This window comes from Erpetoichthys calabaricus, chromosome 17, assembly GCF_900747795.2.
Source record: "Erpetoichthys calabaricus chromosome 17, fErpCal1.3, whole genome shotgun sequence".
Taxonomy (NCBI): Eukaryota; Metazoa; Chordata; class Cladistia; order Polypteriformes; family Polypteridae; genus Erpetoichthys; species Erpetoichthys calabaricus.
In genome coordinates this window covers 36151616-36178119 of record NC_041410.2, presented here as the reverse complement: position 1 = coordinate 36178119, position 26504 = coordinate 36151616, and the positions used below count along the sequence as shown (strand labels likewise).

At 39.1% G+C, this 26504-nt stretch overlaps 1 protein-coding gene across 1 annotated transcript in view; it reads right to left on the bottom strand.

Moving 5' to 3' along the window:
- Positions 1 to 26504, bottom strand: part of LOC114668153 (cytosolic carboxypeptidase 4) — an 890538-nt gene that overhangs the window by 772803 nt on the left and 91231 nt on the right. The window contains exon 2 of the mRNA XM_051920839.1: positions 11206 to 11273. Coding sequence (XP_051776799.1) covers positions 11206 to 11273 — 68 coding nt within the window. The remainder of the gene's footprint in view (positions 1 to 11205; positions 11274 to 26504) is intronic.

The window sequence follows — 26504 nt, the reverse complement described above, 5'->3', positions numbered from 1 at the left end:
GATTCTGCATGAAACTTCTCATTTCCTCTACCAATTTTAATGTTGTTCTTCAGCACAATTTACAAACAAGCAAAGCAAAATGCTAAACAATAAGGTATAAATGAAGCAGAAGCAGTTCAAAGTGAACGGCAGTGTGAGAAAGGATAACTCATAAAGCAGATGGCTAAAGGTTGAAAGGATATAGTTACATTATTGAAAAGGGCATTGTGATTGTAATCATATGTGGAAGACGCTTGTGAAGTAAAGATGTTGGTGATATAAAATTAGAATGACGTGCACTCTCAATACAAAGTTAATAAGAAATAAAAAAAACATTAAAAACAAGAACTCCATGTGAATGGATATTTCATTTTTATATCTCTGTCTGTCTGGCAGTTACACTCTATTGGACATATTCAGCAGTAACGTTTGTGGTGCACTATCCATTGGAATGTATTTTGTGTAAAGCCTGTTTTAAAATGTTTTAAAATGTTTTAAAATGCAGGGCATTTTTCATTCCAATAGATGCTGTATCAGACATATTAACACTGCTATTGTGAATCTTATACCACATGCCATATAATAAGGCAACAAACAAACTAATCCTATTTATTAATAACAGGAAATTTATAGTAAATAGGAAACATCCATCCATCCATCCATTTTCCAACCCGCTGAATCCGAACACAGGGTCACGGGGGTCTGCCGGAGCCAATCCCAGCCAACACAGGGCACAAGGCAGGGAACCAATCCTGGGCAGGGTGCCAACCCACCACAGGACACACACCAAGCACACACTAGGGCCAATTTAGAATCGCCAATCCACCTAACCTGCATGTCTTTGGACCGTGGGAGGAAACCGGAGCGCCCGGAGGAAACCCACGCAGACACGGGGAGAACATGCAAACTCCACGCAGGGAGGACCCGGGAAGCGAACCCAGGTCCCCAGATCTCCCAACTGCGAGGCAGCAGCGCTACCCACTGCGCCACCGTGCCGCCCAAATAGGAAACAATATAACAAAAAATGAATGTTAGAGGGAGTACTAATCTCATTCAAGTCCATTAAACCTTTGATCTTCCCTTTGTTACTGCAGCAAAATGATGGAAGGGCCTGCTGGCCTCCCATGACACAACTTTGAGAACCCCATGGCTCAATGGGTTCCTTTCTAATTTCCTGTCATTTTTTTACTATCTAAAAATTCTTTATTAGGTCATTGTGTTGGTTACAGTTGCCACTTGATAGAATGAAAAACGTGATGTGTTTTATTAGTACTAGCATCCAATGACTGGCAATGGGTGTGTTGAGAATGATGCCCTTGACTGAGAGTGTCCTGAGAGATATCACAAGTGTTGTGCACTTTGGTTACACTCTGTGGAATTCATTTCCATTAAATGATGTTCTTGCACATTGATTTTAAGCACTAGATGAAGAGTTTTAGATTTATTGTAGACTGGTGCTTCCTGTCTTGCTATATGGTTGCGAGACATGGACGCTATCCAGTGACCTGAGACGAAGACTGGACTCCTTTGGTACCGTGTCTCTCTGGAAAATCCTTGGGTGCCGTTGGTTTGGCTTTGTGTTAGGACAATCTTGACGAAAACAGGCCATTCAGCCCAAACAAACCTCGCCAGTCCTATCCACTTATTTCTTCCAAAAAAACATCAAGTTGAGTTTTGAAAGTCCCCACCGTCTTACTATCTACCACACTACTTGGTAGCTTATTCCAAGTGTCTATCGTTCTTTGTGTAAAGAAAACTTCCTAATGTTTGTGCGAAATTTACCCTTAACAAGTTTCTAAGTGTGTCCCCGTGTTCTTGATGAACTCATTTTAAAATTACAGTCTCGATCCACTCTACTAATTCCCTTCATAATTTTAAACACTTCAATCATGTCACCACTTAATCTTCTTTTGCTTAAACTGTACAGGCTCAGCTGTTTTAATATTTCCTCATAATTCAACCCCTGTAGCCCTGGAATCAGCCTAGTCGCTCTTCTCTGGACCTTTTCTAGTGCTGCTATGTTCTTTTTGTAGCCTGGAGACCAAAACTGCACACCATTCTCCAGATGAGGCCTCACCAGTGTATTATATGTCCTGCTATGTCCTTTTTGTAGCCTGGAGACCAAACCTGCACACAGTACTCAAGATGAGGCCTCACCAGTGCATTATAAAGGTTGAGCAGAACCTCCTGGGACTTGTACTCCACACATCGTGCTATATAACCTGACCTCCTGTTAGCCTTCTTAATGGCTTCTGAACACTGTCGGGAAGTTGATAGCTTAGAGTCTACTATGACGCCTAAATCCTTCTCATAAGGTGTACTCTCGATTTTCAGACTGCCCATTGTGTATTCAAACCTAACATTTTTACTTCCTATGTGTAATACTTTACATTTACTGACATTAAATTTCATCTGCCACAAATCTGCCCAAGCCTGTATGCTATCCAAGCCGTTCTGTAATGATATAACGTGTCGAATGAGCAGTTGCTGATGGGAGTCCCGAATGAGGCACATTACCTCCATTGTGAGGGAGCATCAGTTATGGCACTACGGCCATGTGGCGTGTTTCCCCGAGGGTGATCCCACTCATAAGATCCTCATTGTTGGGGACCCAAGTGGCTGGACCAGGCCAAGGGGTGGCCCACGTAACACCTGGCAGCGCCAGATAGAGGGTCATTTCCGGAGGGTGAGACTGGACCGGGTGTTTGCCTGGGGGGTTTGCCAACTGGGATCCCGAGTTGTTTTGTCGTGTAGTGGGTGCGGCAACACACTGTACCAGTGCATGTTCCCCAACTTGACTTGACTTGGACCGGCTAGTATATAATATTAAAGGCAACTGAAGGTCATGGAGTTGATTGGGTGACAGACCAGCAAAAATCCATCTTGAGGGAAAGAAGGAAAAAGAACATTTTTATCAGTGTACAATGAAAAGTCTGATCCGTGGTTCCTATTAAGTGATTAAGTTTGTTGTATAGGAAATTAAAGTTGCTGAGACAATGCTAGGGCAGAATTAGAAATCAGGTAAAATGGTGTTATATACAATGTGTTCATACAATGGATACAATTTTTGTTGTCTGTAAAATTAATTGGATAAAACAACAGATATAAGTGAAGGACCTGTATTATACTGTATATTGATTGATCCAGGCATAGCGACGCAAGATCTGATGTTGCATAATTTTAGTATGAATTAATTGATAGCGTCCGTATTGATAAAACAAAACTTTAGGTTCTGAAGTGGAACTTCAACAGGGAATCTGTTCATACTTGTGATAGAAAGAATGGCACCCTGTGGGGGATTGTGAGGGAGTCCATGCCATCAGTTTTTTGAAATTCTGCCATTTGTTTCTCACAATATTCAAAAGAAACAAAATAAATATTAACTAAACACAGTTCAAGATAATGATGTAACGTATCCTCAATATACAAGAAATGGTATATTGTTGTATTCATGGGGAAATAAGGACATACTGTACTTCTCAAGAATCCAGCCCTGTTCTCTAGTAAAATTTTAAAGGGCTCATATATCTCATTCCTTGAGCCCACGATACGCTATGAAACTGAAATGGTCAAGCAAAGATATGCTCCTTAGAAGACAATACTCACTTTGTTGTCAAATTACTAAAGAAGAACTCAGACAACTGCATATACAGTCAATTCTCGTTATCCACTGGTGTTACATTCCTGTGGATACAGAGACTGCAAATGCTAAAGCAAAGATCGAATGGAGAAAACACACGTGAAAGTGTGGCAATTTAAACTGAGAAGAATGAGTCTCACTACTAAGGATGCCCATGAATACTAAATAAACTGCTCAAAAATATTAAAGGAACACTTTGAAAACACATCAGATCTCAATGGGAAAAAAATCCTGCTGGCTATCTCTACTGATGTGGACTGATATGGTAATGTGTTAGGAACGATAGGATGCCACATCGTTTGATGGAAATGAAAATGATCACCCTACAGAGGGCTGAATTCAAAGACACCCCAAAAATCAAAGTGAAAAAATGATGTGGCAGGCTCATCCATTTGGCTGAAATTTCATTGCAGCAACTCCAAATGGTACTCAGTAGTTTGTATGGCCCCCACATGCTTGTATGCATGCCTGACAACACCGGGGCATGCTCCTAATGAGACGACAGATGGTGTCTTGGGGGATCTCCTCCCAGATCTTGACCTGTCTCTGAGATCCTGGAGACTCTGAGGCGCAACTTGGCGGCCTCGGATGGACCGAAACATAATGTCACACCCAGAGGTGTTCTATTGGATTTAGGTCAGGTGAGCATGGGGGCCAGTCCATGGTATCAATTCCTTTATCCTGCAGGAACAACCTGCATACTCTCGCCACATGAGGCCGGGCATTGTCATGCACCAGGAGGAACCAAGGACCCACTACACCAGCATAGGGTCTGACAATGGGTCCAAGGATTTCATCCCGATGCTTTCATCTGTGAAAAGCACAGGGTGCCAGTGGTGGACCTGCCAATTCTGGTATTCTATGGTAATCGAGCTCCACAGTGCCAGGCAGTGAGCACAGGACCCACTAGAGGATGTTGGGCCCTCAGGCCTCCCTCATGAAGTCTGTTTCTGATTGTTTGGTCAGAGACATTCACACCAGTGGTCTGCTGGAGGTCATTTTGCAGGCTCTGGCAGTGCTCATCCTGTTCCTCCTTGCCCAAAGGAGCAGATACTGATCCTGCTGATGTGTTAAGGACCTTCTATGAGGGGCCCTGTCCAGCTCTCCTAGAGTAACTGTCTGTCTCCTGGAATCTCCTCCAAGCCCTTGAGACTATGCTGGGAGACACAACAAACCTTCCGGCAATGGCACGTATTAATGTGCCATCCTGGAGAAGTTGGACTACCTGTGCCAGCTCTGTAGGGTCCAGATATCGCCTCACGCTGCCAGTAGTGACACTGACCGTAGCCAAATGCAAAACGAGTGAAAAAACAGATGAGCAGGGAAAAATGTCAGTGGCATCCACCTGTTAAACCATTTCTGTTTGGGGGGTCGTCTCATTGTTGCCCCTCTAGTGCATCTGTTGTTAATTTCATTAACACCAAAGCAGCTGATCAATAGCCCAGAAGTTTCATTGACTTGATGCTATATTCTCATTAAAAAGTGTTCCTTTAATTTTTTGAGCAGTATATAAAGAAACAATTTTTGATTACTATTAAACTGCCTTTCTTTGAAGTAATTTTGCTGAAATTACATTATTAATAGAGTTGTGGCAGAGTGGTAGGTGCTGCTGTCTCACAGTCTTCTAGCCCTTAAGTTGTTTCTTGGACTGTTCTCCGTCTTAGTGGCACTTTCACATTCTCCCTGTCCATGTTAATTTTTTCTGGTTATTCTGGGTTTTATAAAACACCCCACAGTTGCATATCTTACTTTAATAATGATTTTACTTTGGTTGTGTATAAAAAAAACTTCGCTTCTTTCGCCGCTCTTCCACATTTAATGAAGAATGAACTGTGACTGTGCTGTGCAGTGGACGAGTGCTGCATCCTGGAATCATTCTTGCCTTATTAACAATGTTGACCAGATAGGCACGAGGAGCCAATTGCCCAGGGGGTGACACGGTGGTGCAGTGGTAGTGCAGTAAGGAGACCAGGGTTTGCATTCTGGGTGGAGTTTGCATGTTCTCTCTATGTCTGCATGTTTGCCCAATTATCGACTGGTATTCTGTTTAGGGATTGGGCCTTACACTAGCTAGGATAGGTTCCAGCACTGCCACAACCCTGATCTGGATAGAAATATATTGTACATGACCCAATAGCCTTCTTCAGAAAAAGGATAGATGGATAAGTGACTGAAGTTGTCATGTTTTTTGTTTGAACTCTATTTATCTAAAAACATTGGGTTAGCATATGATTAAAATTCAGCTTTGTTTTCTTATTATTTCATTTTTCTTTATGTAGAAGTGATAAACATGACACTACATAACATTCAATTCTATTACTGGGCTGCAAACATACGTTTAACTAACATTTTGAAAGTCAACAAAACCACACCTGCTTGGTTAGCCATGGAAAGGAAATCTTGTTCAAAGTCCTCTTTGTATGCTGAGCTCCATGCTCCAGTCAACACTAATTACCATCCACACCAGATGGGATAACATTATATAATGAAAAATCTATTGTGATGAAAAAAACTCATTTTGCTTAACTAGAAGGATCCTAACCCACCACTCATAACTCAATATCTTATTATTGTTGGACTGGGCCAAATTAAAATCTTTCTGGGAGAAACAGTCGAAGGTATTTTTTTATTACTCTAAACAAGCCTACTGGGTCTATGCTAAGCTGGTTCTGCTGTCTTAATATTCATAAGGAACCACTACAGACTGCATTCTTTTGTCATACAGCTCTCTGAAATAGGTAGTAGAAGGGGGTCGAATGTTCAGTTTGATGGAATTTTTTGGAACTCAATGTCTGTATTACTTCTCTGACTAAACTAGTACTAAAGTCAGCGTTTTGTTCTCTTAATTAAAAACAAGACATGATGAGCTTATGTCCCTATAATGGGCCCATTACTTGCTGAGATCATACCCTGCATTAATGTAATTATGTGTTTTCATTTACATAATAAGCCTGAAATGCAAAATGAGGTTGTTAATTGGAAAAATACACCACAGTGGCATTTCAGAGCCCTTAGCTAGTAGCAAATATAAGTCCAGCTCCTTTAATCTAACTATCAATTACAAAGAGTTGCCTGGTTGGCAAGGGCTTGCCTGAAGCATAGACTCTGCCAAAGAACATCAGAGCTAAGGATGGGGGGGTATTAGACCATGTCCTTCAACTTGGTGCCTCTGAATTAAAATAAGAAAAAGAGAGACAGGCAGAGGGGGAGGAATGTGCGACTCCTTCAGGGAAAACCTAAGGATATTTCCCAATAATCATTATTGTGCAAGTTCACACCTCATAAGAACTAGCTCCATGTTCAGTACACAGAGACTGAAATGAATACATTCACGTTCATAGTTCACCATTTCAATTTTGAACTAGTTCATGTTCAGTTCATTTTGTATTTTTTAAGGAGTGACAATAAATGACCCATGAGTTTACTTTTTTCAATTTTGCATGCCTTATATTAGGCTATTACAGTGTTCTTGACTAGAATACAATAATTATGAAGACTTTTTTATTTAAATATACACTTTATTGAGTTATACCCAGCAACAAACACGTATTACCATATACGCTAATATCCTCCCGGTCAAAAAAGAGATGTAAATATACATATAAATTACTGCTCTATTTCCAAACGTGCGACACAAATGGTGATTGTGGAACCAGCATGTATGTGAACTAACCTATTACGCTGCCGGTCAAATTATACTACCACTCAAAATTCGCTTCACATATTACATGTCCAACGGGGAAAAATATAAAGTGGCCTCACGAAGTATAACGTTTTCCTAAAAGCGAAAGCGGAGCTTCACTGTATGCTCGTTTCAGTGGTGGTGCAGCTTAAGCACAAGCTTAACGTTACGTTATTTTTTCCAAATACAAATAAATGGCAAAAAAATCGTACAAAATAAATATTCGTAAAAATCCACTATTTGTGCTTATCCGAATACCGTATTCAGATTTGGCTCCACCCCTACATTATAGAGTAAGTCAAAACGTTTAATCTGAACCTAAACCAGATCCAGAATGTCACATCAAACTGAACTCGCTCACATTCAAGTTCTTCACTTGCAAATACGTTAGCAAATACGTTAGCAGGTACGTAACATGATACATCGGTCCTATACAGAAGCTGCTGAGATCAGAAGGTCATGTTTCTCCAATTAGGGTTAGGCCATTGAAGAATGTGAGAATGGAAATGCTTTCCGTTCCTACTATAATATATAATCTAGCTTTCTTTCACCCTATGCTATTCTATCTATCTATCTATCTATCTATCTATCTATCTATCTATCTATCTATCTATCTATCTATCTATCTATCTATCTATCTATCTATCTATCTATCTATCTATCACCCTTTGCGACCCAGTTCAGGAGTAAGAGCGTTGGAAAAATCACTGAAAAAAATAGATAGATAGGGAACTATATCATAGATAGATAGACAGATAGATAGATAGCGCCCCCTACAGGCTTTTCTTTCTGCCTTACACCATATGCTATTCTATCTATCTATCTATCTATCTATCTATCTATCTATCTATCTATCTATCTATCTATCTATCTTTATTAGGCACCCTGCATTATGGAATGTTAGTTTGTGCAACATAAATTTGATTCCTAGAGGGGTTTTTAAGAGCCTTAAAATTCCAGTATTTATTTGTATTGTTATATGACTCCATCAAAAACACAGGCTGTGTTTCCGTGTCTATTTTGGTGATTTATGTGTTTTCTAAGTTTGTACTGGAGAATGAGCTCACTATAAAAGAAAACAACTAGTAGCAATAATGATTGTAAATACTAACAAATTTAGTGGCAATCTTGAACATTTTGAATATCATATGAGAACAATAATTTAATTCAATTTCTAACTGTGTTTTTATATTTCTTTTAAGAATATAGAATCAGGATTATGGGAAGAAAATAAAAACTGGAATAAAAGCTACATAATAAATTGTTATTTTACTGATTTCATTGGGGAATCTCTTAGAAATCAGCAAGCCAGGAAACACAGAATAAGAACACAGTATATAATGAAAATGATTAAATGAAAAATGATGAAGTGGCTCATTCCCATCATGTCATGTCTCCCATGACACAACGATGAGCAATCATTAAACATTCTATTTATCTAAAATGTATTCATGGCTCATTAAGATTTATATGCAAGTGATTTTTAAAACTAGTCAGCTCACGAAGAAATGTGCAAGTTACATTAGAGCTCCTTCGTTTTGTGATATATATATTAATGAGTCAGAGTACAGATTAAGTAGAAAAATATGATACTGAAAAATGTGCAACAGCTAATCCTTTAAAGGTTGGAAGATTTAAAGTCACACAGACCTGTTACACTATTAGACAGAGCAAATGTAACAAATCGGTTTAAATGGTATAAAAGTGCAATGTATTAAATAAGAGTGGGAAAGAAGACAGGTGTACATGAAATAAAATAAGATGCAACCTTATCTCTTGTATGGTTGAATCAACGGAGTCATCATTATGATGTTTGGATGCGTACTAATGCAATTTGGCTATGAACAATCAGCAAAGCCAACTGAGACACTTGATCAAGCTAATAAATATTTTAAACACTGAGACACAGAATAGTCTACTGGCAGGCTATCGGTTATGGCATTGGGCTTTAAAGCACAAGGATGCTGTTTTTATCCTAGCTAATAATTTGGAATGTGATCTTGATTATGTTGCATAATTTAAAATTTAATAGTGCAATAACTAAAATTTCCCATCCAGCTAAGCATGGTCTGTCTTCTATAGATGCCTCACTTGTATATCAAAATAATTATGAATGTCATTATAATGTTTACTTACAAAGTAAAGCCTTAAGGTCTTAAGTGTACTTGGCACCGACAGGCGCAATTTGTGACAATGTTTAGATAAGCCAATTTGTGGTAATGTTTAGATAAGCCTTGTGTGTGTGAGACAATAATCAAGTCACTTATCCTGCTTTATAATGTCATGAAACAGTAAATACCATGCCAAGTATTCTTCACACAGCTGAAGAAAAAAAAAAGAGTCACAACATTGAGCCTGTAGAGATTTGCAAATCAGAGAACACAAGATTTATGAAACATTAATTTTTACTCTCCAAAGAGATCAGTGTGAGAAACACTTGAGGCATATGCAACACTTACAGAAATAAAATGGGCAGCATGGGCCAATTCCTTGCTGAGCTCCTATGTGATTAACTCAAGTGATAGCCAGCCTAATGCTGATCACACCACCTTCTACCCCAATGAGTCCATTAATCAATTTATTGAACCTAGTTTCTTAAATTGTGTGACAGCAACTGGACAGCAACCTGCTACCTCTGGTGCCACAAGCATGTGGCACTCAAACAGCAAAACGGTGGTGCCTTGACAGCTGCTGTGTTCGGGGGGTTTTGTAACCAGCTTTATTTATCTGATGCAAAGTGAACCTCACAATTTAAAATGAGGGGACACTAATTAAATAAAATAACAATCCATTAAATCTATACTTGTACCTATCCAACCATGTGTTTTCTGAGCTCACATCCTTCATTATAGGGCACTAATCAAGCCTATGGGACACAAAATTAAATAAAAATAGTTCCTGAAAATGACTACTACTGCAAGTAACATGACTACCTCAGTTTCATTCCTTCTTTGTAGAGTTTGTCTGCTCTCCCAAGGTTTCCTTTACAGATCCAAGTGTTCTTCTACAGTCTACAGCGACAGGCTGTTAGATTTGATTCTCAGATTTGTAGTTCATGAGTGGGGTTGTAGGTGAGTACGTGATGAACCTGTGAATTCCTTCATCCTTGAAACCTTGCCATGGAGTAAAGAGCTATTGAAAAGGCACTGATGAAAGGACTGATGGATGGAGTACATTTAATGTAAAAAAGGTCAATGAAATTTACCAGCAGCCTAGGCAATGTGATACCAGTGCTGCTATCATATCTCGAAGCCAGATGAGAAATGGTAGATATCATCAAGAAAATGTGATTACTACAGAGACTGCTTTACTGCTATTGTTTTTATTAACAGGACTTAGAAATTCATTAAAGAAAAGAAAGAGGGCAAAAGCTTATGTGAAGAAAAGGTTAGAGTATTGAGAGAACTTATTACATATTAGAAGGAAAATGTGTTCGTTTTGGAATAATTCTTAGACGGAGCATCAGTTTATTGTACACATACAAACACATACACCGCTATCACACAGAACCAAATTAACATTACCAATTAATTTGACTTGCTTGTTTGTAAAGGATGTGGAAGGCAAAACAGTATTATATTATATTAGAACTTTTTACTATGTGTATAAACTTCCCTGTCTTAGGCAAATAGAATATTAAAGCTAAATCTTTTTGGTTTCATGAAAAGGTATGGTAACGACCAGTCAAAAGTAAATTTGAACATCTATCACAGTGATTTCTTAGGCATTTCATGTACTAGGCCCAATATATTATAACAAAGTGAGTGCTTTAAAGTCAGAAGACCTGCCTTGCCTGAAACACACTATTTGCACACGGAGCTAACTAGAAGATACAATCACTTCCTCATCTGTGTTTTAGGAAATATTACAATAAGACCATGCAAGAAGCTAGACTGCCTCCTACCTGCAATGTGGAGAGAAGCACCTCCAGTCCACTCGCTGCTGATCCTGCCATGCTCAGCCGTGCCTTTCCTGTAAGTAGGAAGTACAGAAAATGCAATTAGTTGGTCCTTTCCTGTTCCAAAACCAGAGCACAGTTAGCCTGTCCCCTTGCTGCTTAATTTAAAAAGTAAGCAAAGAAGGGGAGGGAGCGGCTTTAGGATACTGAGGGTGGGGGGAGCACTCAGTGCCTGTAACTCTATCTCTCAAGATAAATCCATCAGCCCACTTGTGCCAGGACACTGAGATGAGCTCCCTATATAAAGGGCCTGACAGCCTGAGGGATTAAGAAGAGCTGTGAGCTTCTGTACTGAATGTTGTATTTTCATTTTGGAAAGATGGAGAGAGAGAGAGAGAGAGAGAGAGCAAGTGTGACTGGCCCTGTTTAGTGCGTCTGTGTTGGCTGTGCATGTTGTACATGTTTTCTTTATGACAGGGTGTCCTCAGCCTCATAAGAATTCCATCCCTGGCATTCAGATGTATGGTTATGTAGTTACAGTATGTAAACATTGCTCATTCTGTCACACACACACACACACACACAGAGGGTCTGCAGTTAACCTTAACCTGATGCTCTTTGAAATGAACAAAAATGACTGAATACCATTTACTCAAATTGTCCATAGTACTAGGGTGTTGTACCGTATTAGCCATTATGAATGTAGAGAAAAGCCAAGCAAAATGACACTTAGTTAGCCAATAAAAGGTGTCATTTTGCTTGGCTTTTCTCTCAAAGTGTCCATGTAATATACTATGCTAAATGCTACATCACATTAAATGTGTAATGCTCCTTAGTTGTAGATATTGTAATTAATTAATTGAATAAGTATACTTCAAACATAAAGAGTATTTAAAATACATCATTCCATGTTATTTGACGTGTCCATTGACATGCCATTGTTCACACATCCACTTTAGGCTTTGTGACAACAGCAAGTACTTTGAGGCTCATTTAAAATCATCTATTTCTTTAACCACCTGAATGGGTTCCTGACTGCTGTTCAGCACTCATTTAACTGCTAAATTCCTTGATTGAGAGGATGAGCGAGTAATGCCACAACAAAAAGTCAATCCAGCAATTTTCCATGTTGTTCTTCCAATGGGGGCTGGGTGGTCTCGTGGCCTTGGAACCCTTGCAGATTTTGTTTTTCTCTCCAGCTCTCTGGAGTTATTTTTGTTTTTTCTGTCCTCCCTAGCATTGGACCTTACTTTATTCTTTGTTAATTTCTTTCTTCATTTTTTAAAGAATTTTGAGCTACATCATTTGTATGAAAACGTGCTAAATAAATAAATGGTGTTGCTGTTGTTGAAACCTAATATAATTCCTAAGCATTTCTTGGATTGGCCTGTATGATTAGATTAGATTAGATTAGATTAGATTAGATTAGATTAGATTAGATTAGATTAGATTAGATTAGATTAGATTAGATTAGATTAGAGATCTTTATTGTCAAATACACTGTGAGAGCATAGAGAAAATTCTTGTGTTGCGGTGATGTATAAATGAATACAGTAAACAAATAAAAGTAGCAGAAGAAAAGGTAGCATTAAAAAATAAATACAGTAAGTAAGAGTGGGAAAAAAGTAACGTACAGTACAATTTCACATTACACAGGCAGGTGGGTGCAGTACACAGTGCAGGGCAGGTAGGATCAGGTTACTGCCCTGCACTGGGAGTTCAGCGACCTTATGGCCTGGAGGAAGAAGTGGTTCCTGAAACAGGTGGAGTGAGTGGTGAGACTCCAGTAGTGCGTTCCAGAAGGCACAAGTGAAAACAGGGGATAAGCTGGATGGATGTCATTAAAGATGATGGATTTAGCTCTCCTCAGACATTTGGTTGAGTAGATGGCGTGAAGCAGACCCTTAAAGACGTTTGTCATCCTGGCAAGTGAGGTTACCAAACCAAATAGTAATGCTTCCTGTCCGCATTCTTTCAATAGTGCAGCTGCAGAAGTTCATGAGTGTTTTGGTTCTCATCCCCATCTTTGTAGCTAATTCGGGAAGAAGAGTCTTTACAAAGTATATTGACACTCTGACAAAAAACTTGATTGCTGTTACCACTTGTGGTTTTATACAAGTGATTCGTTGGTTTAGGCGTTCTATTCTGTTTGCGTGTAACTTCTGTAATTCATTCTTTATGCATACACTCAAACTGAAAGAATAAAAACTCACAAAATATCATAATTTTCATATACCTACAAATAGTGGCGTAGCTCGAGTCTGTGCCACTCAGGGCAGGGTGGTGCTTCAATTTGCTGCCCTCCAACATATCTGAATATGTTAACCTATTTAAATAGAAAATTAAAATTATGTATAGAGAAAAATTATGATAAATTGTGCATAGATTTATTTATATATAGAGAAACAGCAATAATTTTTCACATATAATTATTTATAAGCATCAACTAGACAAGAATATACTATAGACGCACTGATAAGCCATGTTGTAATTATTAGTGTAATATAATTACGCTGCGAAAACCAGAACCAGTCTAGTGTACAAGTGATAGGTGGCGATGTTTTCTGCGCAGAGCAAGAACGCATTCGGATTGATAACAAAATGAAATTATAAACTGTAAATTAGTTGTTTATCTTCCTAGAAATTATTATCGGTGTAATGTTTATGTAACTGCTGTGTCTGATGCCATAAACAGAAGGACAGTCTGAAAATTATTTTTGAAGCATTTGTGGATAAAAATCAGAGAATTTTACTTTTTTAATTCATGAGTGATATTTTTCTGAACCCTGCTGCTTACACATGAATTGTACTGAGCCTTTTGGCCAATAATGCCACCCAGGGCAGACCGCCCCCTTCGCCCGCCCCTAGCTACACCACTGCCTACAGTGAACTTACCAGGCATTTGCACTGCTATATAATAATGAAGGAGACCTTAGTGATACTGTGACCAAATGTTTCATAGGATTCGTTGCCCCATGAGTGAACTAGCTCAAATGACAACAGTCACAAGGTGAAGCTGCCCCTCAAGACACTCAATACAAAGAATCATATGGCTTGTCAAGAATACAGGATGAACTTTGTAATTCACAGCTGCACAACGTTTTGCCCTCACAAAAGAAATGCTGAAATGTTTATTCATTTATTTTCCAGATTTCCTCTGTCCACTTCAAGATCGTTCGAGGATGATGTTTATACTGCCAATACTGGGAACAAGGCAGGAACCTCACCTCAAAAGGTACCAGTCTAATTCAGGGCATTCTTACAAACCAGGTAGTTTAGAGTTGACAGTTTACTTAGCCTACTTATTATAGGGTGGGGGGGCATGTCGGAGGAGTACCAGAGTAGCAGTTGTGCTTTAACACAAGGGGGGACCATGTAAACTCCACATGGAGAGCAGCCCGGCTCTGAACCAAACCTGGGTCCCTGGAGCTGTCCATTGATCTTTGCTTAATTGTAATTCAAGTGATATACGCACAGTATGAAAGTGCTATGCATTGTGCTTCCTATTAATATTTAAAAATCTTTACAGAACACTTTTGAAAAACTGGCTCCAGGATACTTTTCAAACACATATTCCTCCCATATGGAATTAAAGGTAGTCATACAGCAGAAGCATCAAAATTTGGGTGGCATTCTAACTGCATTTACACATTTCTAACTTCTCTTGCAAGGATATTTAAATGTTGATCCCACTTAGAAAATTTCCTTTTAATCACCTTTAAGTGTATTTGAAAAAGTTAGAATAGTTAAATATCCTGAAAATAAAGACATTTGTGAGATTGTGCCTCCCAGTGAACTGCCATTCCACCCTGCGTTAGCTGCTACCTTGCACATAATGTTGCCATAGCTGGCTGGGGCTCCTGACAACCAGAACTGGGTCAGAAAATGAATTGGACCATAGATGAAAAATTCTAGAAGACATCAAAGAAATTTCAAAACTGCTGCAAATTTAATTTATACTTATTATCACCAGTTCCAAAGCCACACATTTCTGAGCATTTAAATCTTGGAAGAAGTAAACTTTTATATAAGCAGTATTGTAAGCAAACTTATGCACAGATATTAGAGTATCTAATACAAACTGGAGTTACTTTCTAAGAAGCTCCTGTGTTTTTCTTCACATAACACCGATTGGTGTTCAGACAGCCCAGTGAGGTTTAAGTCTATTGAACACAGCTTACTTCTTAAAGAGTTTTGCTGTGTAACCTTGAAGCTCTAGAGAGCATAACATGAACTCAAGGATTTTAATCTCTTATTATAGGATGTAGTGAGCTAGGCCTTAGCCAAGTGATGTCTGGTTAATGACAGTTACTGCCTTCCGTTCACAGCTGCCAAGGCCCCATGGCAATTAACTGAAGGAGCGCACTAAAAATTTCTTTACAAGGTGGCCTTAGAACATTCCATAGTTCCATTCATATAACCCACCATAAAATACAAAGGAGTGATCAGCAGGGGTCAGGCCTAAGCACAATATTGTTTTTAAGAAGACTTTGGGTCAGCGGGTGGGAAAAAGGATGTAAAAGATCAGCATGTGACAGTAGGAGAATTATGTGGCTCTCATATAAAAACATAAAAAGTATTTTAGGTAGACCATTAATTGAAATATTAATTATTTGTACATATAATGAGTAATATGAGCCAATCATGAAAAAAGTATCTGTTTGGCAAAATTGGAAGGAAGGAAAATATAAACATCAAAAAGTACTGCTGCATTTATAAAAGTTAAATCTGAATGATGGAACAAGTAGTTGAAAGCACAGTGTGCAGTAATTACACTTGGTTGGAAAAAGTGTAACTGTTCATTATAAAAGAATGCTCAAAATGCGTGGATACTTGTAGTGCAGCACCAAGGAACAATGGCTAGCAATCCTAGGAAATGGTCTTGTTACTGCCTGTATGGAGTCTGCACTCTCTCTCTCTCTGTATTTGTATTGCTTCTTTTTTCATTGAGAACTCCAGTTTTCTTTAGAGTAACATATATGCTCGGTTAATGGCCACTCTGAATTTGCCATGTATGAATAGATGTGTGAGAGCGTCACTGTGCCCAGCAATGCACTGCTGCCACTTCCAGCATTAGTTCCTGTGTTGCACCCTTCAGGAAAGGCCCTGCCACTCCATGATCCTGAATTGATTATGAGTTTGATAATGCATGTGTGTATAACAATTTAGTACAGTATGCAATAAAAAGTCCAGTTCTAAATATCTGGCAGTGCTTCTCCTGATGTGCTAAGTAAATGTTACTCGGTTACTGGATAGAACGATAAATGTGTGCGAGCCTTTCTTCAGATTTTAATCAATGGTACCCTTCTTTTTGCTGTACACATAAGCAGAAGGCTAACACCTTTCCAGCGTACACAGACACAGTGTTGTACACAGATGTAACATTCACTCTCAGGCGTGGGCACAGAAACGATTGAGAGGGGAGCCACTAGGATGAATCTGTCTCAGCAGTGCAGATACCACATCAATCAGTTAATTTGAAAGAGAACAAATGAATGGGCTAAACAATCATGCATGTAAGACATAACTAGCACCATTCTAGATATGCTTCTCACACCACATTTTTAAGCAAGTCAAAATCCTCAACACAGGACTGTGTACTAATGGGATGCCAGGCTAAAAGCTTGATTGCCTTACACAGATAGGCAGTACTGCTGTTTTATTAGTTAGCTCATTTGTCTGGGTATGGAAACAAATTTTCATATTCTGTTATGCAAAATGCCTATTGAAGGAGTTTATGCATTCCAGCAAATCTTTTATGACTCTTGCTAACCCCATTGATAATAGCTCTAGGCTTTCATGTCAATGACGTTGACCTTCTCTTCTTGGAATTTCATTTAAATATCTTCCATGGAGGTGTTCATCCAGCTAGATTCACCATAAAAGGAGTTATGTAAGTAACTAGCTAAATGTATTCCAGTGGTTGTATATTTTATTTTGTCAGTATAATCAGGTTTTATGCAATTTCCTGTCAAGTAACTCTGGTGCCAGATGATTGTTAAATACAAATAACAAATCAATGCCTTGCACTATTTATCAATTAAAAGGAATGTTACCCATGACTTACAGATTAAATATAGCTATGTAAACAATGCCAACTGTAAGAATAATAAAGTAGTCAGATACTGCAGAAAGGCACCTTTAAAAGATGAACAGAGCCAGAAATAACCAGCTTGCCTATTTCTGTCCTTTTCTCAGAGTGCTATGAAGACTGTCGGGGGCTGACTTTGACAGCTGAGTGTTGACAGTCTGGCATGTCAGGCAGGCCTTATTGGCAATGGGCAGAGCCTAAAATTCCAAAAAGTGTGTGTGTGTTGGGGGGGGCTGGTGATACAGATGGGGGTGGATCACAACTGTCCTGCTAGATTATCCATGTTTAGAAACAAGGTAAGACGCACTAGCACTCATCTCTTCTTCTCAGTTGCACAGTGAATTCCTGGAGCTTTGCACTCTAAATGAATCTCAGCCTCCACTTCAGAGCTAAAAATCAACGTAACATGGTAACCCCAAAAACCATACTATCTTTGTTTAACTTTCTGATTTTAAAGAAGACAATAAAATCATGCAAACTTATTAATTCATATTTTATAATACTTGTGTCAATAGTTTACAGAACACACCATTCAGTTTTGCTATGGTATGCATACTGTAGCAGTAATGAGAAACACAAGAAAAAATATCACACCACAGAATAACATCGTCCTCAGAGTTTCGTATCTTTGACCTTTCTTGTTCGTAATACTGACTTTTTAGATGGGAGTTATCTTACGGTGGAATGGTAGTGCAGTGATCAGTGCTGCTGCCTCACAGAATCACAGCCTGGATTAAAACAGAGTACGTTTGAAAAATATTTCATACAAATATATATAAAAGAGGAAATAAATAGGATGAAGTAAAAAGAAACTCATAGTTTAAAGGTTCTAAAACAGAAGAGTTGGAGGTGCTTTGGAAATATGATGTGTTGAAGTCTAGTATAACCTCAGATGTTATTAATATATCATTATTAAGCATATTTTTCCATTCGTTTCAGATGGGAGAATTAAATAATGACTGGAAAGTGGCAAATGTGACTCCCAACCACAAGAGGCAAGGCAAAACGGGTCCCAGTTATGATACACCAAAAAGCTTTACTTCCTTCACGTTCAGAGATAAATCAAAAGCCTATTTAACCCTTTAACCGCCAACTCCCTAAATATTCCCCACGCCAGGCGAAATCTGAACAATTTTTGTTTTTTTACTTTTTTACATTTTTTACATTTATTCAAGCAGTATTGACCACTAAATGTTGTGCAAGTTGCCAGTGTATACACGAAATCTATAAATGTAACCTGAATTCTCAGCTAAGCAAAACATCTTGATACCAAACCGTGCCCTTTTCAATGGTAGATACTGTCGAAACTGTAAGCGGCCCTTCCACGACAATAAACTTTCATCAACTGCAACTGACGGTCCTAGCATGTAGGGCAACTGAAATGCTTCAAATAAATGATCAATCAAAGGACGTAGCTTGAACAAGTGGTCGCGGTTTGGATCTTTCTTATCTGGCTCGTTTCTGTTGTCATTCAAATGAAAGAATTTCAGCAGCAAAGAGAATCGGTTACGTGTCATGACAGCTGCAAAAATAGGTGTTGCATACATAGGATCTGTAGACCAGTACATCTCAATATCTGGTTTTCTGATTATTCCCATCAACATCAAAATCCCAATGAATTTTTTCATTTCGTTTTCATCAGTGTCAAACCAAGCACGAACACGGGAATGTGGAGGTAAATTGGGATTTTTCTCAATAAACTGTGCTGCATACAGATTTGTCTGATGAACAAAATGTCTGATCAAATCAGGTGACACAAACAGCTCATAAAACTGCTCAGCAGTGTAATTGTTTACATCAACAATAAAGCCACACGTTCCCTCAAACGAATGCAGAAAAGGTAGTTCACCACGGGCAGCAGCCCAGCTGAGATGCTGGGGATACACCCACTCAGCGCCGTCATCCGATGCGTCTTCATTCACAGTATCATGCAGCGCACGTTGCTGCTCATCACTGTCGCTAAAATCTTCTTCAGAACTGCTACAATCATGATCAGAACTGTCCAAAATCGCCTGCAAAGCCTCACTTGAAGTCAGTTTACGTTTCGCCATATTCACAGCTGTTACATGCGAATCACGTCACATGACCGGCCAAAACAACCACAGACTTGTCGAAATACAACGTAGTAATAATACCCACGCCAAACCGTCAGTTATACTACTTGCCAGGCATTCATATAACCACAGGCAAATGTGCCGGATAATTCCGGCAGTATGGCGTTAGCAATAAAACAACGGTGCCGGATATATCCGGCAGAGGGCGGTTAAGGGGTTAAAGAAAACTACAAGTAATATACCAAATAAGCCCCATCATGGGTTTAAGAAGGAAGGATACTGACAAGCCAATCTTTTGGTCTTTATTGAACAGACAGAAACGCAGCAAACCTAAGATGAATTTAGATTCAGAATATAGAAAGCAACTGCAACAGAAGAGTCTTACAAAACGTCTTTTAGGTTAATAAATCAGCCAGAAATAAAGTGTGAAAATAATGCTGCTATGACAGTACAGGACCTGAAGTCCTTCCATGGAGTGCATTTCAAATTTAATGTCTGCAGTTGCTAAATTGTGTTACTTCTGTGGCTCTCAAATTACATGATAGCTTCCTCAATTACCTCATGACATTTAATTAATCTTGTATTGCTCTGTAAAAATACCATGAGGCTGTGCAATTTTGACAGCCAATCAACATGGAACACACTGTTATAGGAAAAGAAGCACTGGACAAATGCAAACAAACAGATAGCTACTGCTTTCAATGTACAGGATATATCATAAAACCTGCAGTAGATTGCACTGGTTTGGTTTTTTGCATAGTCTAAAACACTTGCTTTCCTTCTTTCCTTGCATCCCAGATTGTTCTATAACTCTTTCAGGGCTGATGTTGACTTTTGTCAAAAGGAGGAGTTGACTATGGCAATCAAGCTGCAAACTGTGAAAACCAACCGTTATGTTTTAGTTGGACTCTTGTTGCTAGAAGGAAAGTTAGCTTCATTGGTTTTGACCGAGATTTCCTGCGCTCCTGTGAGTAGCGAGGCACAAACAACGGCAAAAATGGCGCTGACATCTGGCAAGAGATCAAAGCGATCTCCGTGGACGACATTTTGCCTATTCTCTCTGAATTGGACTATGACTTGTTGGACTCTGATTTTGATACAAGCAACTGAAAACGAATGTGAGGTTTCAGCTGCAGCTGACTGGTCCCCAGCTTATCATGGTGCTGAACAGGTTCAGGTAGCTGACACGCCTATGGCAATGGTCGCCAGGGAGGACTGCTACTTAACAATGATAAGAGGTAGAAACAGATAGCAGTGTACAGCTGCTGCTGCCCCAGCCACGTGAAGACGGCCTGGCAGCAAGCCTCCCACATATTCTTGGCAAACTGTTGGTTTCTGTGTGAAGCCATTTGCTTTTCAGAAAACTAGGTGTTATTAAAAAAATATTCAGCCCTCAAAGAGTTAATGTTTATGGGCAATGTATGCTTTATACTTTCTGTTGAGTGCTTATTGGCTATCAGCTCTTACACACACAAACAAACAAAAGCCCACTCCGACAGCTTATAACTTGCAATTGTAAAACCAGTTTAACTTTGTGATAGCAAGTCATAGAGAGTTCTAGAGACTGTTAAGATTCGTATAACTGAGTCAATTGGTCTGTCACACGATTGATGATAATGGGCTTGCACTGCCATTGACTACAACTTCATTTGACTTTTTTAATTATGTACGAGGGTGTACCCAAAAATAACCGGAATTGAAAAAAAAATTGTTTAAATAATTTTTACTTACTGAAACTTTAGTCTCCTTCAAAGTCCTCTCCATGTGAATGAATGCACTTGTCCCAGTGGTTTTCCCACTGGTGGAAACATTTTTGGTATTGCTGAAGAGGAATGTTATCCAAGGCCTGCAGCCATTTTTCCTTCACTTCCTCCACGGTACTAAAATGGTTTCCATTGAGTTGTTTTTTTCACATGCAGGGACAAGAAAAAGACAATTCCCCTCGTTTGAAATTCAAAAACCATTTGTAGACCTGTGTTTTACTTAAAGCTTCCTCTTTAAAAGCAGTTTCAAGCATCACTACAGTTTCAGCAACTGTTTTCCCTAAGAGAAAACAAAATTTAATGCAGACTCTGTTCTCACAGAAATCGCAGAACACATTTAATAAGCACCAAGAAAAACCGACATGGAATGTTGGCAGACTGATACCGAATATTGTAAACATGCTACACCTAACGGCGAAATTCGCGACTAAGTCTAGATTGCGCACCAGGTACAGATTCTGGTTATTTTTGGGTACCTCCTCGTGAATGTAGGCTACAACTAAAAATCTTAGTTACTCTTTTCTTTTCCTCTTCAAGAACAGCAATGTCTGTTTTTCCTGTGTGATGGATGGCCAGCTACATATTCCGGCCCTCACCCCCAGGCTGCCAGGAGGAGCTCTCCCGACAGCATGGACGTGCCCTGAATTCCAGAAGGGCCTCATGGACTTTGTAGTTTTTATGCACAGCCCTGCTGGATACCTTGGGGACAACCAGGAGTCGCTGTAGGGAGGCTCATGGACTCTTATGTGCCCTATAACCTGTTAGTACGTCCTGGTCACGTGAACAGGAGAAATGACGTACTTCCAGGTTGAAGAAAAGGACTTTTACCCTGACCCGGAAGTAATAAGGACTTGTGGACTGTTGGGCAGGAACACTTCCGGGTCAGGGGGTATAAAAGGACTCTGGGAAAGCCCAGACACTGAGTTGAGCTGGGAGGTAGGGTGGCGAAGTGTCTGGGAGAGGAGGATTGGTATTTGTAATTGGTTTATTGATTTATATGAGTAGTGTGGAGTGGAGGGTGCTTTGTGCACGTAATTATTGTACAATAAACAATAATTGTACTTTCACCTGGTGTTTGGAGTGGTACCTGAGGGTTCAAGAGGTTGATACAAGCCTCTACTGCTACACCTGTTATGTCTTTATTTTTTATCATGGTCTTCAGATTTTGAGACATTATTCGCATTAGCTAATTAACCCGTCTAAGCATAATGTTTCTGGATAAAAGGGTGACTTTTACAAGATAGAGACTATAAAAAAAACTGGACCTTGCACACAACACTGTTTCACTCCAACTTGCAAAGGAAATGGATCAGAAGAATTCCTTCCTATTGATACTCCTGCCTGCAAACCTTCATGACAATTCTGCAAAATATACACAAGGGGTGTCAGACATCCAGATCTGTCAAGCATATTCTATAGGAGATCTCTATTCACTGTGTCAAAGGCCTTAGTTAAATCAATAAAAGCAAGGCAGAGACCTTTCTCCTGCTTTCTGCATTTTTTCAAGGAGTAATCAAGTGACATAAAAAACAAACATTGCTCATACTCCAATCTTGGCAAAATCCACACTGTGACTTAGGTGGGTTTCTCTCCATCAGGTGTTGAAGGAGGCAGTGAAGTAAAACTTTTGCAAGGATCTTACTGGTGACATCATTTAAGCAAATGCCTTGACTGTCACTATATTCTGAGCAGTCTTCTTTTTTTTGTAAATTGTGATGATCGATGCATGTTTCCTACAATCAGCAATCATTTTCAAGATCAAAACGAATGCGTGAAGAGGGTGCAATAAAGCAGATTGAAGTGCCACACACTAATTATTGATTTTTTTTAAATATATGGTGAGTCACTCTTACTGAGGATATGGTAATTACAGAACTGAGCACAATGTTTTTGATGGTGCAGATTTACTGACACTCACTAATACTAATCAATCCGCAAACACACCTGGAAAACATGTAAACTCCAAGTAGAGTTAGTCTTAGATTGCAAGTTGACAGAATCACACAAGAATATACTCCCAAAACAATGCATACTCAGATAAGACAAGCTACTGCCATACCCAGAGATAACTTTCTGGCATATAAACAAAATCAACAAGAACCACACCTGCCTTGTTGTCACCTATAACGCACATCTTGAAGTACTTTGCAAAATTATAAAAGAATTTCAGCCAATACTAAATAGTGATGAAACGCTGAGAAATGTATTCCCAGAACCTCCTCTCCTGGCATACAAACAACCACCAATCCTGCAGCAACTAATTGTACAAGGCTCCCTAACGTGAAACAACTGAAAATGGTACATCTCCCAGCCTACAGAAAAGATGTCAAACCTGTGCTCACATTTATAATACAGATTGTGTAGTTATATCACACTGCAGACAAAAACATCATATAAAGGGATCATTTTCCTGCATATCATTTAATGTGGTCCACCAAATTCTGTGTATGAAATGTCTCAACACTGCACTCTTTGTGGGATAAACTGGACAAACACAGAGGCACCGCATTAACCATGGAAATGGTTCCTGTAGGAGGTCACTTCAGCAGCAATGGATATGGTGAGAAGTGCTTATGGGTAACTTCAAGACACAACAGGAGAGAAAAGAATGGGAAGTTAAACTGATGCTACAATATAGCACATTACAACAGGGTTTAAATAGAGACAAGAGTTTTATAACACGATATGAAAATTATTTACTTCTCTCTGACTGTCCCAGATAATTTGACTACAGATGCACAATGTATGGAAAACTCATCAAAAACTTCAAAAAGACTTTATTGGATAGTTACCGTAGATACTCGCGTATTAGTCAATCTCGCAGATAAGTCGAGTGTATTTTTAACCCGAAAATTACGAAATTTGTTTTGACCCGCGTATAAGTCGAGGGTAAAACTTGACAGCTACCAGAGATAGAGGGCGACAATCAGCTGTTAATGGCGACAAAACTCACTGGCACATCACAGGCATTCCCTCTGTACTTGGAGGAATGCTAGACTCGTTGACTCGGCAACTAATCCTTGCGTGTGTGTGAGGTTCGAAATGTAAACAAATGTAAACAAAGGCAAAATGGCATCAACATGTCACAAGGGAGCGAAGCGAGTGCAGAAAAGAAAACACTCGTCAGACGATGTTTTGCACATTATCGCTGAGTCGGACTCTGATTTTTCAGAATCGGATTTTATTGACAGTGATCAGGAATCGAGCAAGAGAGTGAGAAGCCGGCATCAGCTGATCGGACACCAGCCGATGCCGCGCCAGCTGATCGGCTGCCAGCTGAACGCATTCGCACAGCCGATGCACCTACGGCAAGGTTCGCATGGGAGGAATACCCAGACATTGATCCGTGGGAGCTGAACTGGCTACCGGACTTCACAAGACAGCATGGCTTGCTGTTGGACACGACAGATCACCCGCTGCTGGACTACTTCAGGCTGCTCTCTCCTGATGCTGCTTTTCAGCTACTGTCAGACAAGACAAACAGGTAGGCAGAGAAATTTTTTGAATTGCGGGCTGCGCATGCATCGCATTGATAGCGTGCGTTGCCTTGGTTCTTTTGATTCCAAATCTGGTTGCACGTGGCAGCTAATGGTATGTTTGTTATCCAAAACCTGAAAAAGCTAATGCTCAAATTCAAGTGTTTCACAGTTTAAAGAATTATTTAATGAAATTAGAAAAAAACTAGCTAATTAGCAATAGTATTGCTGGCTTATAATTATTTCAAAGACCATGGGAAACGGCAGATGACCGGTGACTTAACACCGTGAAGCGTTTAGTGTACAATGTCATTACCCAAATTCTATGGGCAATTGTGTTGCCCCGTGGATAAGTCAACCCTGTTTTTTTGAATGAATTTTAAGGCATAAATTTTTCGACTTCTACGCGAGTATAAACAGTATCTTATCAAAAGACTTAACCTATACATTGTTCTTCTCTGCTACTAAATAAATATTAGGCTGGAGATGTCCATTAATTTTTAACATTGAAGATGAGCCACTTAAAGGTTTTGTTTCTTTCCTAGTGTACTGTATATATAAACACAGCAAACTCCAGTTTCTATATTACAAGTGGGTTGAAGAAGGGGCCTTAGCTTCCTCAAAAGCTTGCATATTGTAATCTGTTTAGTTAGGCAATAAAAGGACTCACTTTGCTCGAATTTTCATTCCACCCATAATAGCTAACATGGTACAACACCCTACTACCATAAACACTAGGAAAATTATTTTAAAAATGCAAAGTGATGCCGGCAGGAAAAAGAAAAAGTAATTATAAAAATAAGATGGGCAAAGCTGACTTACAGGATGGAACCTCTGAAAACGATATTGGGGTATATGTGGAAGCTGCATTCTCATCACCTAGGCACAATTTAAATGGCAAAAATATTAACTTTTTATTGTAAAAACTGTTGAATATATATCAAGAGACATCATGTGTAGACTGTATAATTAACTAATGAGAATAACGTTTGCAAAATCTGAAGCCCATGATAAAAAATAAAGACAGAACAGGAAAAAAAGACATTGCTGTTCTTGAAGGGGAACAGAAAGGAGTAACTAAGAGTACTGCAGTACAAAGAACATGACTAACTCTGACAAACTAAGAGTCTTTGTGATCTTGAGCAGAGAAGTGTTAAATTTGATACAAAAATGCAAGCAAAATTAATGGAATGAATAGAAGAAGATGTGTTTAACAAGCAATGGACCATAACCAGAAGGCAAATAGATTGTCAAAACCAAAACATAACCCAAAAACAGCAATCAAGAAGGAAAAGGCAGTTACCAAGGAGTCTTTAGAAGGTATAAATGAAAGAAAACATTTAAGGTTTTTAAAGGGAATCCATCAAACTCAGATAATTACAGTTCCATCATGATGATCATTTCACCATTGTGCTGGTTTTCATGGCAACCAGAGATGCAATACAAAATAGTGACAACCAGAAGTAAACAAAAATAGATATGATTCATTTCAAAATAAATGATATACATGTGCAAATGAGAAAAAAATAAAATAAACTCAAAGAAAACATGAAAAGGAATCATGAACAAGATAGCTATATAAAGACCTAATCCAGGGCTTGAAAGTTCTCCAAGGCATTCATAAAACTGATCCAGCTAAATATTTTAAATTAAGTCATGAATCAAGTACTTGAGAACACTGGTGAAAATAAAGTCACTGAAGCAGGGAAGCACTTCTACCAGGGGGTCAATAGTATGGGTGTAAGGTGTAGTTACCAACTACAGTATGCTGGTAGGTATGACATGTCTACAGTTTTGTTAAGTGGAGGATAGACTGGGATAGGCTTTTAAGTGTGGAGACAGTTGAAGAGCAGTGGAACAGGTTTAAAAATGTTTTACATGTAATCCAGGACAGGTACATACCTCAGTTTGGAATTAATAA